We start from the raw sequence: 12,815 nt of genomic DNA, 5'->3' as shown, positions 1-12,815 counted from the left end.
TTTTAATAAACTACTGCTGCTTTTCACAAACGGTCAAAGAAAACGAAACATGTTTTTCATATTTTGGCAAAAAAAAAAATGCATGATCATAATTAAAAGACCACTGAGAAAGCTTTTACAATAGGTTATTAAGTATACTTGAGTACAAGTATAGCAAGTATACTATAGACCATGTATGTGCAGTGTAGGAAGTTTACTAAGTGAATACTTCCTCAGGCTAAATTGGAAGATTTTAAGTTTACAATATAGTAGCTTATATAAAAAGTACATTTCAAATACTGATTCACTTTTAGTGTAGACTAAGTATACTTGTAGTACACTTAAAAAGGCTACTTTTTGCTAAGGGGTTTGTTAAAACCCATGTTAGGTAAATTACTTTTAAAGAGTCACTGATTACTTTACCTCAGTGGTCATGAATTCTTGTCCACTTTACCTCAGTTACTGGATAAAATTGTAATGATATGGACAGTTTGACAGTTTAGTCAAACTGTTGTTCTCACCCTGAATGAATATCAGCATGAAATGGCATAGTGTGGATGCTCTGCTGCTGGTGGTTTTAACTGAAACAAGAAAATATTACCTCCTTCCCCACCTGCCTTACGCTTCATTAACCCAACGTAGCCACATGGTTCTTTAGGGTGAAAAAAAAAGCTTATTTTCCCTTAAATGGCATCTTAGATGTTGCATGCACTTGCTCTCTCTCACGCACAAACAGCACACTCAGTCCGTTTTTCTTTTTTTTTTTTAAAAGCACGTATTTCCATCTGTACTTTACTGAGGTTAAAGATGTAAGGGGCCCTCAGACGACCACCAGACCTATACTGTGAAAAACTTGTATGCTCAGAAACCACAGATCAGACCAAACTATGTGAGAACTGAATTTAAATGGGAGTTTACGTGCGCAAACTGGAATGGTTTTTACCATAACAATTGATGCTTTAGTTAAATATCTAATTGTAAAAAAAAAATGTAAAAATAAATCATTTAATAACATTTTAAAGACAAACATATTGAAAAGAAGTGAATGTTTTTTCCTTAAAACTAAGCAAAAACAAACTTTTTTTTTTAAACCCATTCCTTCAGATGGTTTTGCCTTTAGGACTAAGAGCACACAGCAGTGGTGTGATCAGAGACACCACTGCTTTCACACAAAAAGCAATGTAAAAAACACAGGTGTTTTTCATAAGTATTCTATTATTAGCAATGTGGTCTGAGTGCGATGCCAGAGCAGCAGGAATCTGTGTGGTGCAGATGATGTTCATTATCAAAGCACTGTGTGGCGTGCCTCAGTCATATCTGAATGTAGATTCATGCTCCGAGCGCCAGAGTGAATAGCAGGTGCTGATATGACGATTTCAAGTTTAAAAGCTTTTTTTTTTGGTTTTGTTTGTAAGTCATGATACCCTCATAAGCGTGAAAAACCCATAGGTCTTATTGAAGTACAACCACATCCATCACATGGTGATATAACAACCGACGACCCCAGTGCAAAGATCAAAACAAATGTGCATCATTAAAGTCACGCTGGCTGTCACACATAGAGGGGGGAGAAATTTTGTTTTCTGCATTTGACCCACTGTCTGGGGTAGCAGTGAGCAGCAGTCATGCTCAGGTTCCATTTGGTGGTTCAACTCCCAAATGACAAAACTATGGATTTGATCCATAATATTTTAATCTCTGGGCGGACGCTGTACCAGTAGGACAAATGAGCTCATATGCAAAAAATACTAAAAGAAGGACAAATATAGATATATACTTATTGCAGTTTGTTTTCTGTTGCACCATGGAAGAGTGTTTATTGAGCTACTCCACAAAAATAAGTACAGCTCATTCATGTTTAAGGCCACAATATACCTGAAAACAATACAATTTTGTTCAACAATAAAATACACCTTAAATAAAGTTTAAAGATATGTGAAGTCAAAATAAAAGTTGGCAGAAACTGTTAATAAAATAGCATATAATTAAAAGCAAACAATGTTATATTTACATTCAATTTTCATTTTATAGAAAATATGTACATATTTCAAACCAAAAGGACACTTTTTTTTTTTTTTTACAGTGTCACACACACACACACACCTGTGACAGATTTGTTGTTTGTGGCAGACTGAAATGTTGTCACCCTTTCAGCAGATGAGCGACACTGATCGACACAAACAGTGCTGCATGAAAGAAAACAGCAGAGTGACATTGAAGGCAGCTCTTAACAGACAAGGCTGTTGTGTTGAAATTTGGGGAAATGCGTTTACCTGTTGCATCAGTGTGCCTCTTTGAGCCATCAGTGCTGGTCACTTTGCATGAAATATATAATTTTCTGCCTTCTGTTTTCTCCAGCGTGGACTCAATCAACACTGTGCTTCCCAGTGGGATGGGGCTTGGAATAAGAAAAACTGTTTGTTAGGTCGAGGTGACCCATAATAGTGAAGTCAAGACCAGAAACACTGAAAACAAGAGTCATCTGGGAGCTGTGGAATCACAATGTGTACCAAAATATTTCGTGTCAGTATGCTAAAGGCAGATCAACTTAAAAAGTTGTACAAACGGTAAATTAATGGAAAAAGCAGCTGCAACAAATACATAAATAAACTAATTTTTTTGAGGGCTCCAATGACTTTAAATTTTTGTTTTTCATAAAGAAAAGTAGAAGATCTGAATACATAGGATTCATAAGAAAAAAAACCCCAAAGATAAATTATATCACATCGTTTCATACCTGCGGTAGTCAATGTTGAGGTTGGCCGTCATAACTGGGGCAGAAATCGCAGATGCATGAGTTCCAGTCACTGTGTCAATCATGGTCGCTATTGCCCCCCCGTGGACATGTCTGGAATTACATCCAGCATGGAAAAAGAAGCCACATAAATTCATACTTACTGTGTGTTCTCATTATGGCAAATATGAAAAAACACAAGAAATGTCGGATTAGTCAGACACTCCAAACTACAGCAAATGACAGCAAATACTTGTTTGTGTTTAATTTGAGAGTTTGCTTCATTTCTACCTAAAAAGAATATGTTAGAAAACACTCATCAACTTTTATAGTGGTTTGATTCTAAAATCAATATGGCAAGAAAAGCTGTCTCACCCTGGAGGTCCTTCCAGCAAGTGTCCCGCTTGGAAAACGCACACACACCTCTCTTTTTCTTTGTTGATAAAGAGAACATATTCAAAAGCAGCACCAGGTTCACGAATGTTTCGGGTGAAGAGACGCGCTTTTGACTGGATTATTTTGCTCAGATAAACTCCACCTAATGTGACAGAAAAAAAAAGGATTGTTCGTTATTATATGAAAAGTTAACAACTTTCATGCTTTCTGTTTAACAAACTAAGACCAAGTGCATCTTTATAACCATCCTTATGTTTTTGCTTTAAAAAAAAAAGAAAGATCAAAGCAGCAGTTTTTGAATTCAGTAAAGTGACTCATAAAAGCTACAGTTCATTACTGTACATACATTAAAATTATTTGTTGTAAAAGTTAGATTTTATATGCTAGAAACTTTTCTTTCTCCATTTAATCCTGTCCTAAAGTTACTTATCAGTCAAATAAAATAAAAAACAAGGTTGGCCAAAATCCAATGCAGGAAATGACAACAAATTGAACAAATTTATATTATCTGGTGTTCCTAACGAATGTTTGGGATTAATTTTTTTGTCTTGTAACTATAATATGCTTTGAATCTGATTAAATTTGCATGGTCAGTAAAACATTAATATCACAGCCCTGTGACAGTCAGGAATTCTTGTTCACAGCCATGTGAAAGCTTCTCTGCATTGTGTCTCTAGGTGCCTAAAAACTATGTCTAGACTAAAAATGTGAACAGATAATAATAATAATGATTATCAAAGTTCAAACTGTGCTTTGGAACATTGAAGTGCCCAAAGGATTTTTTTTTAAAAACAGACAAGAATCTTTGTTTCTGTACCTGTTGCATATTTAAGGGAACGGTTGTAGCTTGGGAGTCTCTTCCATTCCCTCCCCTGGTTCTCCTCTCCTTCTGTTTCTACGTCAGATTGGCCGTTATAAAATTCATAGAGTCGCATCATCTCTTCCCCCCATGAGGAGTTGGGCAGGCTGAAGTCCCTGGACTTGGAGAAGAGCATCTGCTGGAGATTTAAAAAAAAAATGCTTTCAGACCTTTCAGATAAAGACATTGTTACCTGAAACCACAGGACAGGACTGAGCCGACGGACTGGATTCCTAAAATTGCACATAGTTGTACAGATGCTAAGTGTTCAGACAAAACATGAGCTATAATGATATAGATTTGTGGCTCCAATTTCATGTATTTTCAGCAATTTGTTTCTCACCTGGTTTCTTTTTGACTAAATAAAAATAAACATTATATTTAATATTTAAAGATTAATACATATAAAGTAATAACATTGTTATTTTCTTAATATTTAAAAAAAGAAAGAAAGAAAAACAGAACTAACAAAGAGCAGTAAAATAATGATCAAATTTCACAAAACATTGTAAATCAGTGTAGTTCTTAGATTTCTATGCCATGGACAATATGAACTCTGTCTGTCTGTGTGCAGGGATCTCAATGTCCCAACAGTCAACCCAACATGACGCTTGAGCTGCAGCCATTCAGAGGCCTTAACTTAACCTGTCATAATGTGGCGCTGGCGATTTCCACAGACAAAAGCCCATTCTAAAAGATGACATGCGTTGATTCCAGCACTTTCCCCGAACAGCTGATCGTTCCACTCACCACCAGAGTCCTGGCAGGAGGAATGCTGCTGCTGTTGCGAGGAGGGCACGCGGGTGTCTTCATGAATGGAACGAGGCTCCCACAGCCTCCGAGTATTCTAGCGAGGTTCCTTGCCATCTTTGAAGGAGTGAGCGAGCACCGATTGTTTTTTAACGCTGCAACTTCTCGAAAAGACGAATTGTTAGTAGTTTTCCCCCCAGCTATTGACGTTTGTCCTTCGAAACGTCCAACGCTTCGTTAGCTAAACCCGTTATGAAATACTCTTGTTGCATTACAAACGTATCAGCTGTGAAATACCTCTTGTACATATTGAACACAGGAGTGTGTTCTGCGGCAGAAGATTGCAAAAATACCTCCTACTGGATTTCACTCAGTTAAATTAAGCGGTGACTTTCATGTGTCACGATGACAAACACTTCATCCAGCTTCCTGCCGGCAAGAGGAATCAGATTGCGTCACACCCACGTGATTGATAGCGTGCATTGTGATTGGCTGTAAATAATTGATCACATTTCCGGTAATACCCACATTGTTATGGTAACGATTGATAATTTTTTCACACCAAAAGGAGGACGGAGACGGAGTTTTGGGGTAAAACTCCGTCGTACATATACATGTACATATATTTATTTATTTTTGTTCATTTAGTCCTAAAAAAAAATCAGTGTCTCTTGAAATGAAATAACTTTTAAGACAAAACAAAAACCAAAAATGCCACAGTTTTAAAAAGTATGATCGTCTACAAGACTTTGTATCTATAATTGGGGCCTTTTTTTGTATGAATAATGCAGCATGGCACAGGTGACCAGTCCATGCCACTACTGGGGGGTTATAGAGGCCTGTAATCCTTTGGAGAGGCAAGCAGTTGATTTTCTGAGCTAAATACAGCAGCTGAGCAGCATTATGTCAAGGATGGATGAATGGAAAGTTTCTGTAAATGCAAGAATTATTGAACTTATAAATAAGACAAAAAATAGAATAGATAGAAAAAAAACAGAAGTATCCACAGTGTGGCAGTGTCTGCCTTTACAATGATGAAGAAACTTAATTTTGCTTAGGGATGTCTGTGTCTTGTGGAATTAACCCTTGTGCTATCTTAGATGACTCTACCCTTACACTGAGATGTTCTCCCTACCATGACAAAGATAGATAAAGGTGGAAAGATTTCATGTAATCCATGGACACCAGTGAAGTTCACAAATCATTGAAGAAAAAAGGTTCAGCGCACTGCCTATTGGGTCTAGTTGACCCAACTCCCAATATTAAAGTGTCTAGGATGGCACAAGGGTTGAGAATGAAAGGAAGTGTTTCAAAACTTCAAACTTTTATTAGTATCTACTACCTTTACTACTATTCATGTTCATTTGCCATTTTCTCCTAAATTGAAATATTAAAGTCCTATTAACCTCATATTGAAATTACAGAAATCCACACAATGAATTAAAGCACGATAAACATTATGCATTCAGCAGTTTAACTGCGTAAACAAAGTTTAACCAAAGATAAAGCATTTCAAATAAACAAAATCAATACATTAAAAGATATATATATTACAATACAATTCTCTGGCAGGGCATCTTAGAAGCAATTTCTTGTAATTCTTGTTTTTATTTATTTTATTTCATTTTCTTACCCACTGCTTTTAAATTATTAATCTTTTTATCAATTAATCTTTTTATTCTATTGCTATTTTTATTGTTTTTAATATGTGTATGTTTTATGAGTGGGCAGATGGCCAGTTTTAAATTTTTCCTCAGGGATTATTAAACACCTTTTCTATTCTATTCTATTCATATATATATATATATATATATATATATATATATATATATATATATATATATATATATATATATATATTTTTTTTTTTTTACTTGGCTGTTCTTAAAGGCATTTCCTGCCACTTCGTGATCATTCAAAAATTAACTTTTAGAAGCATATAGAAAAACAAGTGGGTTTGTTTGTTTATTTTATTTCTGAAAAACTGTCAGTCTGCACAGGTGAGTTTAAGTGCAATGAAAACCCAGTAACGAGAAGAAAACATAATTACCTTTACAAAGTTTTTAGGTATGACAAACAGAAAAAGGACAAACTAGCAGATACACCTTTTTAACATGTTTTTTTTTTTTTCATGAAACAATATCAGAAACCATAACAGTCAGAAACTGGTATTACATAAAAGCCACAAAGAAAAATGTCTGTTTTTATTTATCACTCTCAATGCATTCATTTGATGTTTTTAGCATCTAAAATGATGCTTTATTTCCATAAAATAAAACATACAAAAGATCAAGGTTAAGCTGGTTTTCACAGGAGACATTCTGCATATCCTATAGTGATCCACACAAGGGCATCCAAACTATGCTAAACATGAACCCTATATAGCTCACATAGACATTGTGAACTGTGCATGACAGCCAGGGTCACGGATGCAAAGAATTACAAAATTATTTAACAAAATAAGTCCTACAAAACCAAAAAGGTCACCTTTGAAAATAATACAAACAGCCATGTCCCAATCTCAGAAGTCTCTCTAATTGATCCATGAACGTGATGTTGATCAACCCAGTCCTCATCACTTAAGAAAATAGGTAGGATCTCTATGCCATCAGTGAATTTCAACAGTATGTTCAAAGCTGGTTTATTTGATAACTGTCCAAGTTGACTAGGTTGACTTCATTTGGGTTCTTCAAAAACTCCACACAGCTTCCTAAAGAAATAAAATGAAGAACAAGAAAATTAAGTTAGGATTTTAAAGACATCCTCCATCATTGCCAAAACATAATTTTTATTTTTTGTTGCTCCTGATGCAAAAAGTGCTTAAAGTTCTTACCGTGCTTCTTCCTTGGTCATATCTGCATAAGCACATAGAGCTTTGTCTCTGCTTAAAACCTGCTCCTTTAAAGACCGAATTTCTTCTTGGGCTTTGTTTTTAGCCTCTTCATGGTCAGCTGGGGGAAAAATAGATAGACCAGGGAAAAACAACTTTCTTTAGTTAATCCATAAAAAATAATAAATAATCAAATTCTTATTTATCTGTCTTACTTTTGAGTTGAGCTAAGTTTTCTTCCAGCTCTGCCTTCTTTTTGTCGGTTTTGACCTAAAAATGAAACATGGGGAGATACTTGTAAGCAGTTAAGATGCAAATATTCACATGGGTCTATTAAAAAGAAGAAAACAATATAAGAATGTATTTTTGCAGGTTTATTTATAATACTAACTAGTCATTGTGTGTTACCTTTTCGCCATTGCAGGTCTCCAGAATTTTCTCAGCTTCTTGTAATAACTTCTCCCCCTCTGCCTTCTTCTTCCTCAGCTCCTCCACTTTACTGTTGACCTTCTCCAGCGTTGACCTGATCTCGTGGATTTTGGTTTTCATTTCCACGATGGAGGCTTCCTTTCTCTTAATTTCGACCGAGCTCTCCACCATCTGGTTCCTCATGTTGCGCAGGTTCATCTCCTGGCGCAGGGTCTGGAAGATCATGGCTCCCATCACGGCCACGCTGATAAGAGCTAAAACGACGACGACCTTCATCTCGGAGGGTGTTTGGGGGTAAAAGGTACAGAGCGCAGGTGATTACTCCGCAGATATCCGTCCGTCGTTCCGCAGGTTCATTCTCTTTCCTGGATGGTGATGTCAGCCTGATCTACCTGTTCAACCTGTGGGGCGTGACGGTCCTCCTGCTTCTTTGTTGCGCCGGCTTTTTTCGTTGTTTCCACCATATCTGCAGAATATGTTTCCACTTTATGTATTTTATAAGTAATTATATAGATATATACATATATTTTAAATACATTTTAAATCCTTGTAGCGAACCTTCTGTTTGTTTTAAATAAAGTTTTAAATAAAGTTTTGAATTGCAAAACTGTTTGGGCTAATTTAGCAGATAAGCTAGCAGATATTTAGGTTATTTTCACTTATTAATATCAATATTTCAGATAAACTCAGAATTTATTACTTTTATAAAACTAGACTGAAAGTCAGAAATGTGTGAAAGTATAACAGGTGTCATGTCGGCCTCTGAGAAGGAAGAGGGCGTTTCAAATCGGTAAGCCGTGCCCCAGCACAGGGCCAGCCAGCTACAAGTGCAGGTGAATCACCTGCTGTCCGAGCTCCAATGACTTTCGTTTGCTAACAGGGAGGAGCTCGCTGACACCCGCATGGAAACATAGGAAACCGCCGCTGCAACAGGTAGACCTTCAGCTAACACAACTCCAGCGTCGCTAACCGTTTCGGAACCATCTTCCAAGTTCTTCCTGCACGCCATGAAGGTGCAGTTTGTGATTCCCATGACCCTCATGGTGTCGGTTGCTTTGGTGGGGGTGATGAGAATGCGGAGGAAAGACCACGAGAAGGACGACAAGCGTGTCAGGTTTCAGGACATCAAGTTGAAGGTAACCAACGACGTGCTGACGGATTACCAGAATGAGATGGCGGAAAAGCAGCACACGAAGGAGAAGATCGAGGGCGAGCAGAAGACCCTGGAGGAACAGGTGGTCATCCTCCAGACCAAACTGGACTCCACAAAGGGATCCGCCAATGAGTGCCAGGGCAATCAGGTGGGCCCATGGGGAATAATTCAGGCTCAACAAAACAAACCAGACATGTTTTCTGACAGGTGTCACTGTTCTCTGCACATACTGGAAATTCCAGCTCGTCTTATTTGTGTTAAACTGGTGAAAGGTGGCTGGTCCTCAGCCATGATTTAACTGTGTCAAACCAAACATTTTTTATTTATTTAACAGGTGCATCTTTGGTTTTTGTTGAAGTTTGGTTTGATCAACTGTCATTTTTTGTTAGTTTGTTTACTGAACCAAACACTCCATGCAAACTGTGATATCTTCTATTTGCAGAAATCTTCTCAAGATCAGCTGGCAGTAACAGAAACTGATATGAATAAGCTTAAAGGTAAGGTCATAAAATGTAATTTATAGATATATAGATATATATATCCAAACCTGCTGAAACCAAAAATTATTTTCTTCCAACTCGTTTGTTTTTTTTTTTTCTCTTCCAAATACTCCGTCTCACATTGATGAATTGTTTAATCCACAGTGTGCAGTTGTTCTTTTCACTTAAAGATGCTCTTGTCACAAATCTCGCAGATGAAGCCGAGAAAGAAACGGGGGTCTGGAAGTCAGAAATTGCTGCATTGCAGCAGCAGCTTGCAGGACCAAGCGCTGTTTGCAACTTTTTGAAAGAAGCGCCAGAGGCAGCGAGGTATAGTTACCTCCTCTCTGCAATGAAAGAGTTAATAATATTTGTACTCACTGTGTTCTCTACTGATAATCTTTTCTTTTAAGAAATATGTGCCCTAATAAAGAAGCCCCCAAGCAAGAGGCCCCTAAACAAGAGGAGGCCCCCAAAAAAGAAGAGGCCCCTAAACAAGAGGAGGCCCCTAAACAAGAAGAGGCCCCCAAAAAAGAGGAAACCCCTAAAAAAGAGGAGGCTCCCAAACAAGAAGCAAAAGCAGAGGTCCCAGAGCCAAAGAAAGAGGCCAGAAGATGAGAGGACCCATAATTGAAGGAGTTTGCACTTTACAGGATATCCTAGGTTCAAGCAAAGACAGTAAACGTTTATATTTGTCCACTAGAATGCTTACAAGATCAGTTTAGTTTTTTTTATAGAAGATGGTTAAATGGAAAAAGAAGAATATGTTACATATTTACGAATGTTAGAGTTTACCAGGTTGCTGCATGTTTGTGCAGAGGCAGACTTCAAGTTTAATGTCATTATTATTATTAAAGGAAAATTCTGTACAGCTTGAATGCATAATAAGGTGGTAGAGTTTTCCACTCTGATTGTGCCTTATTTAGGAATTCCATTTAGGACATTTTTCCATGGTAACCAGGTCATTTCCAAAGAAAATAGTATTTTAACTTTGGTTCTTGATCAGTCTTCACCAAGCATTTAGTGCTTGCAAAGTTTGTTCACCACACACTGTACTGCATTTATAATGTGTAAAAAATAAGGAGAGCCAAGGCATCTTCCTTAACCATTTATTAATTTGAACTGAAATCTTAACCCTAGGCCACAATTGGAAGGACGACCATTTCCTATTGGAACTAGAAATATGATTCAAATAGGAGCAAATTTAACTCTCAATATCTTAACTGGAAAAATAAGGCTTCTGACCGACTAGAGTGAAAGGACAGTGGAGCCTTGATCTTTATGATCACACTAAGTGTTTAATCTAGCATGTGAAGTCTTTTTCTTAAAATTTATTTATTTTTATTTAGGAGAAGAAACAATGCCAATGTGTGATGGTAGTTGTGTGTTGGGAAGAAATGGTAGTTAACAAATTTTCTTTTACTCCCCCTTTTTCTTTGTGGACAATTTGAGATTATAGTTTGGTTTAAGGTTTCTGAAGGCTACTTGTTTCCAGGAAGTACACAGACAGGAATGTACTTACTTGTTTTAAACAGTGGTTTACTTGTTTTGTAATAAGAGTTTTTTCATTCTAATTCTGAAGTGCTATTTTTTTTTGTTGCTGCTTCACTTTATCAATAAAAAAAACATGAAAAAAGGCTGGACTTTTCTGATACATATATATATTTTTTAACTTGTTCTGTCGAGCAACTGAGCAAACAGATTAGAGCTGAAGACCTTTTGTGTTGGACAGGTATTACTATCACAAAAATAGGTTATATAACTTCTAAAAACCAGAGTGTAAATTTGTATAAACCCCTTTTTGTTACTTTATTATTTTTTTATTTCTTTGTACATTTAGTGTGGGTGGGGAGGGAGAGGGGAAGAATGTGAGGGGGGTGGAAGAGAATAAAAGAGTGGTGGAGAATGTGGGGGATACAAGCGCTGATTTGGCGTATGGCGTATACTTATATAGCGCCTTTCTTCCTACAAGGACAAAGCGCTTTACAGTCACAGACCCATTCACCCAGTCACACACACATTCACACACACAGTCACACACTGGTGGTCGCTCCGCTGCCAAACACAGGCGCCCGCCTACCACCAGAGGCAAGGTGGGGTTCAGTGTCTTGCCCAAGGACACTTCGACTCATGGGCGTGCAAGGCGGGAATCGAACCTGCAACCTTACGATCATGGGACGACCGCCCTACCGCTGCACCACGGCCGCCCCGATTTGAATGAGTTAATATTTTAAGCTGTGTAACAATTATACCAGATCTGCTGGAAAGACAGATATTACATCAAAGATGAAATTCTTACACGAAGATGAGCGGCGAAGATGAGCGGCAGACGCCCCTCCCCGACCCCACCGATGTATGGTGGTGTGGGTGTACTGTGTGTACCTGTCTGCAGGTAAAATAGGAGGTCTCCAGTGTGCAAGGCCCTATCGCTGCCAAGCAGTGGAGCCCCCCCAGTCTGGGGTCCCTCTGTGATTGTTGTGTATTTGCTATGTGTGTGGTACTAACATGCAGTGTGTGTGTCTAAAGTGGAAGTTAAAATTGTGGGGCAGACCAGTGAAAGATGAGCACGTTTCACCGTGCCCCCCTCCACCAGACCATCCCCACAAGGCCCTAGATGAATCAGGGTGTCTAATATGCGAGTAAAAGTGGAATGGAGGGCGGGCGCCGACGGGATCCCAGAGAAAGACACCCCCAGTGAGACCCGCCAGCATGTCCCACCCATCCAGTTCCCGGAGCCCTACGTGCCTGTATGGAACGTTTGTTTGGATGGGAACGGGGATGAGAAGGCGGATGGGCACAACCTGGGGAAAAGGGGCAAGAGGTCCAGCCCCACCATTCATGCCCTGACTTCCCTAAGGGACTAGCACCCCCCCACCACCCCAAAAAGAAAACAAATAAATGTTGAACCAAAAATAGATTAAAATAAATAAATAAAGGAATAATAACGATAATAATAATGATAATAATAATATTAATAATAATAACGATAATAATAATGATAATAATAATAATAATAATAACAATGAAAGAAATAAAATGAAATGAAGAAATACATTCAAAAAAACCAATGAAGCCCCTTAACCCCTGCCGTGGATGCATCGCCGACCCCCGGGGGGCCAGGCCAAGCGCCAAACAACCGGCCGCGGGCGAAACACCGGCCATGGGAAGCCGATTTTCCCTCTCATGACTGCTTTCCCGGCTTCCCA

General features: G+C 38.1%; 3 protein-coding genes across 8 annotated transcripts; 1 reads left to right on the top strand and 2 right to left on the bottom strand.

The window, feature by feature from the left end:
- Nucleotides 1–1,765: 1,765 nt before the first annotated feature.
- Nucleotides 1,766–5,193, bottom strand: them4 (thioesterase superfamily member 4). Of its 6 annotated transcripts, XM_078932653.1 has the most exons (7): nt 5,016–5,156; nt 4,719–4,879; nt 3,927–4,107; nt 3,089–3,251; nt 2,717–2,827; nt 2,253–2,377; nt 1,766–2,165 (listed from the first exon to the last, which is right to left on the bottom strand). In XM_078932653.1, the coding sequence occupies exons 2-7, from the start codon at nt 4,833–4,835 to the stop codon at nt 2,122–2,124; spliced, it is 741 nt and encodes a 246-aa protein (XP_078788779.1). In that variant the 5' UTR covers nt 4,836–4,879; nt 5,016–5,156; the 3' UTR covers nt 1,766–2,121. The 6 variants fall into 6 exon arrangements, 4 of the variants coding, with proteins under 4 accessions (XP_078788779.1, XP_011483565.1, XP_004077934.1 ...); XR_013648035.1 differs by having other exon boundaries at nt 2,253–2,468; nt 4,719–5,193; XR_013648036.1 differs by having other exon boundaries at nt 2,253–2,468; nt 3,927–4,104; nt 4,719–5,163.
- A 1,477-nt stretch (nt 5,194–6,670) lies between these two features.
- si:dkey-87o1.2 (uncharacterized) lies at nt 6,671–8,711 on the bottom strand. Its single transcript, XM_004077885.5, has 5 exons — nt 8,536–8,711; nt 7,957–8,443; nt 7,764–7,818; nt 7,552–7,669; nt 6,671–7,428 (listed from the first exon to the last, which is right to left on the bottom strand). Exons 2-5 carry the CDS (start codon nt 8,251–8,253, stop codon nt 7,395–7,397), a joined length of 504 nt encoding a protein of 167 aa, XP_004077933.1. The 5' UTR covers nt 8,254–8,443; nt 8,536–8,711; the 3' UTR covers nt 6,671–7,394.
- A 65-nt stretch (nt 8,712–8,776) lies between these two features.
- Nucleotides 8,777–11,021, top strand: zgc:174935 (uncharacterized). Its single transcript, XM_004078132.5, has 4 exons — nt 8,777–9,278; nt 9,573–9,627; nt 9,825–9,939; nt 10,023–11,021. The coding sequence occupies exons 1-4, from the start codon at nt 8,985–8,987 to the stop codon at nt 10,225–10,227; spliced, it is 669 nt and encodes a 222-aa protein (XP_004078180.1). The 5' UTR covers nt 8,777–8,984; the 3' UTR covers nt 10,228–11,021.
- The last annotated feature ends 1,794 nt before the right edge of the window (nt 11,022–12,815 follow it).

Source organism: Oryzias latipes, chromosome 16, assembly GCF_053564925.1.
Source record: "Oryzias latipes strain Hd-rR chromosome 16, Olatipes_Hd-rR_3.1".
Taxonomy (NCBI): Eukaryota; Metazoa; Chordata; class Actinopteri; order Beloniformes; family Adrianichthyidae; genus Oryzias; species Oryzias latipes.
This window is presented reverse-complemented; position numbering and strand designations above follow the sequence as displayed.

Bases quoted from the DNA above. Each gene is read 5' to 3' on its own strand.
- zgc:174935 (XM_004078132.5), top strand. From the start codon at position 8,985: ATGAAGGTGCAGTTTGTGATTCCCATGACCCTCATGGTGTCGGTTGCT. The intron at 9,628-9,824 runs GTAAGGTCATAA...CAAATCTCGCAG, and splicing joins TGATATGAATAAGCTTAAAG to ATGAAGCCGAGAAAGAAACG. The intron at 9,940-10,022 runs GTATAGTTACCT...TTTTCTTTTAAG, and splicing joins GAAGCGCCAGAGGCAGCGAG to AAATATGTGCCCTAATAAAG.
- them4 (XM_011485263.4), bottom strand. From the start codon at position 4,835: ATGGCAAGGAACCTCGCTAGAATACTCGGAGGCTGTGGGAGCCTCGTT. The intron at 3,252-3,926 runs GTACAGAAACAA...CTGTCACATTAG, and splicing joins TTCCCTTAAATATGCAACAG to GTGGAGTTTATCTGAGCAAA. The intron at 2,378-2,716 runs GTATGAAACGAT...TCTTATTCCAAG, and splicing joins CTCAACATTGACTACCGCAG to CCCCATCCCACTGGGAAGCA.
- si:dkey-87o1.2 (XM_004077885.5), bottom strand. From the start codon at position 8,253: ATGAAGGTCGTCGTCGTTTTAGCTCTTATCAGCGTGGCCGTGATGGGA. The intron at 7,819-7,956 runs GTAACACACAAT...TTTCATTTTTAG, and splicing joins AGACCTGCAATGGCGAAAAG to GTCAAAACCGACAAAAAGAA. The intron at 7,429-7,551 runs GTAAGAACTTTA...TTATTTCTTTAG, and splicing joins ATGACCAAGGAAGAAGCACG to GAAGCTGTGTGGAGTTTTTG.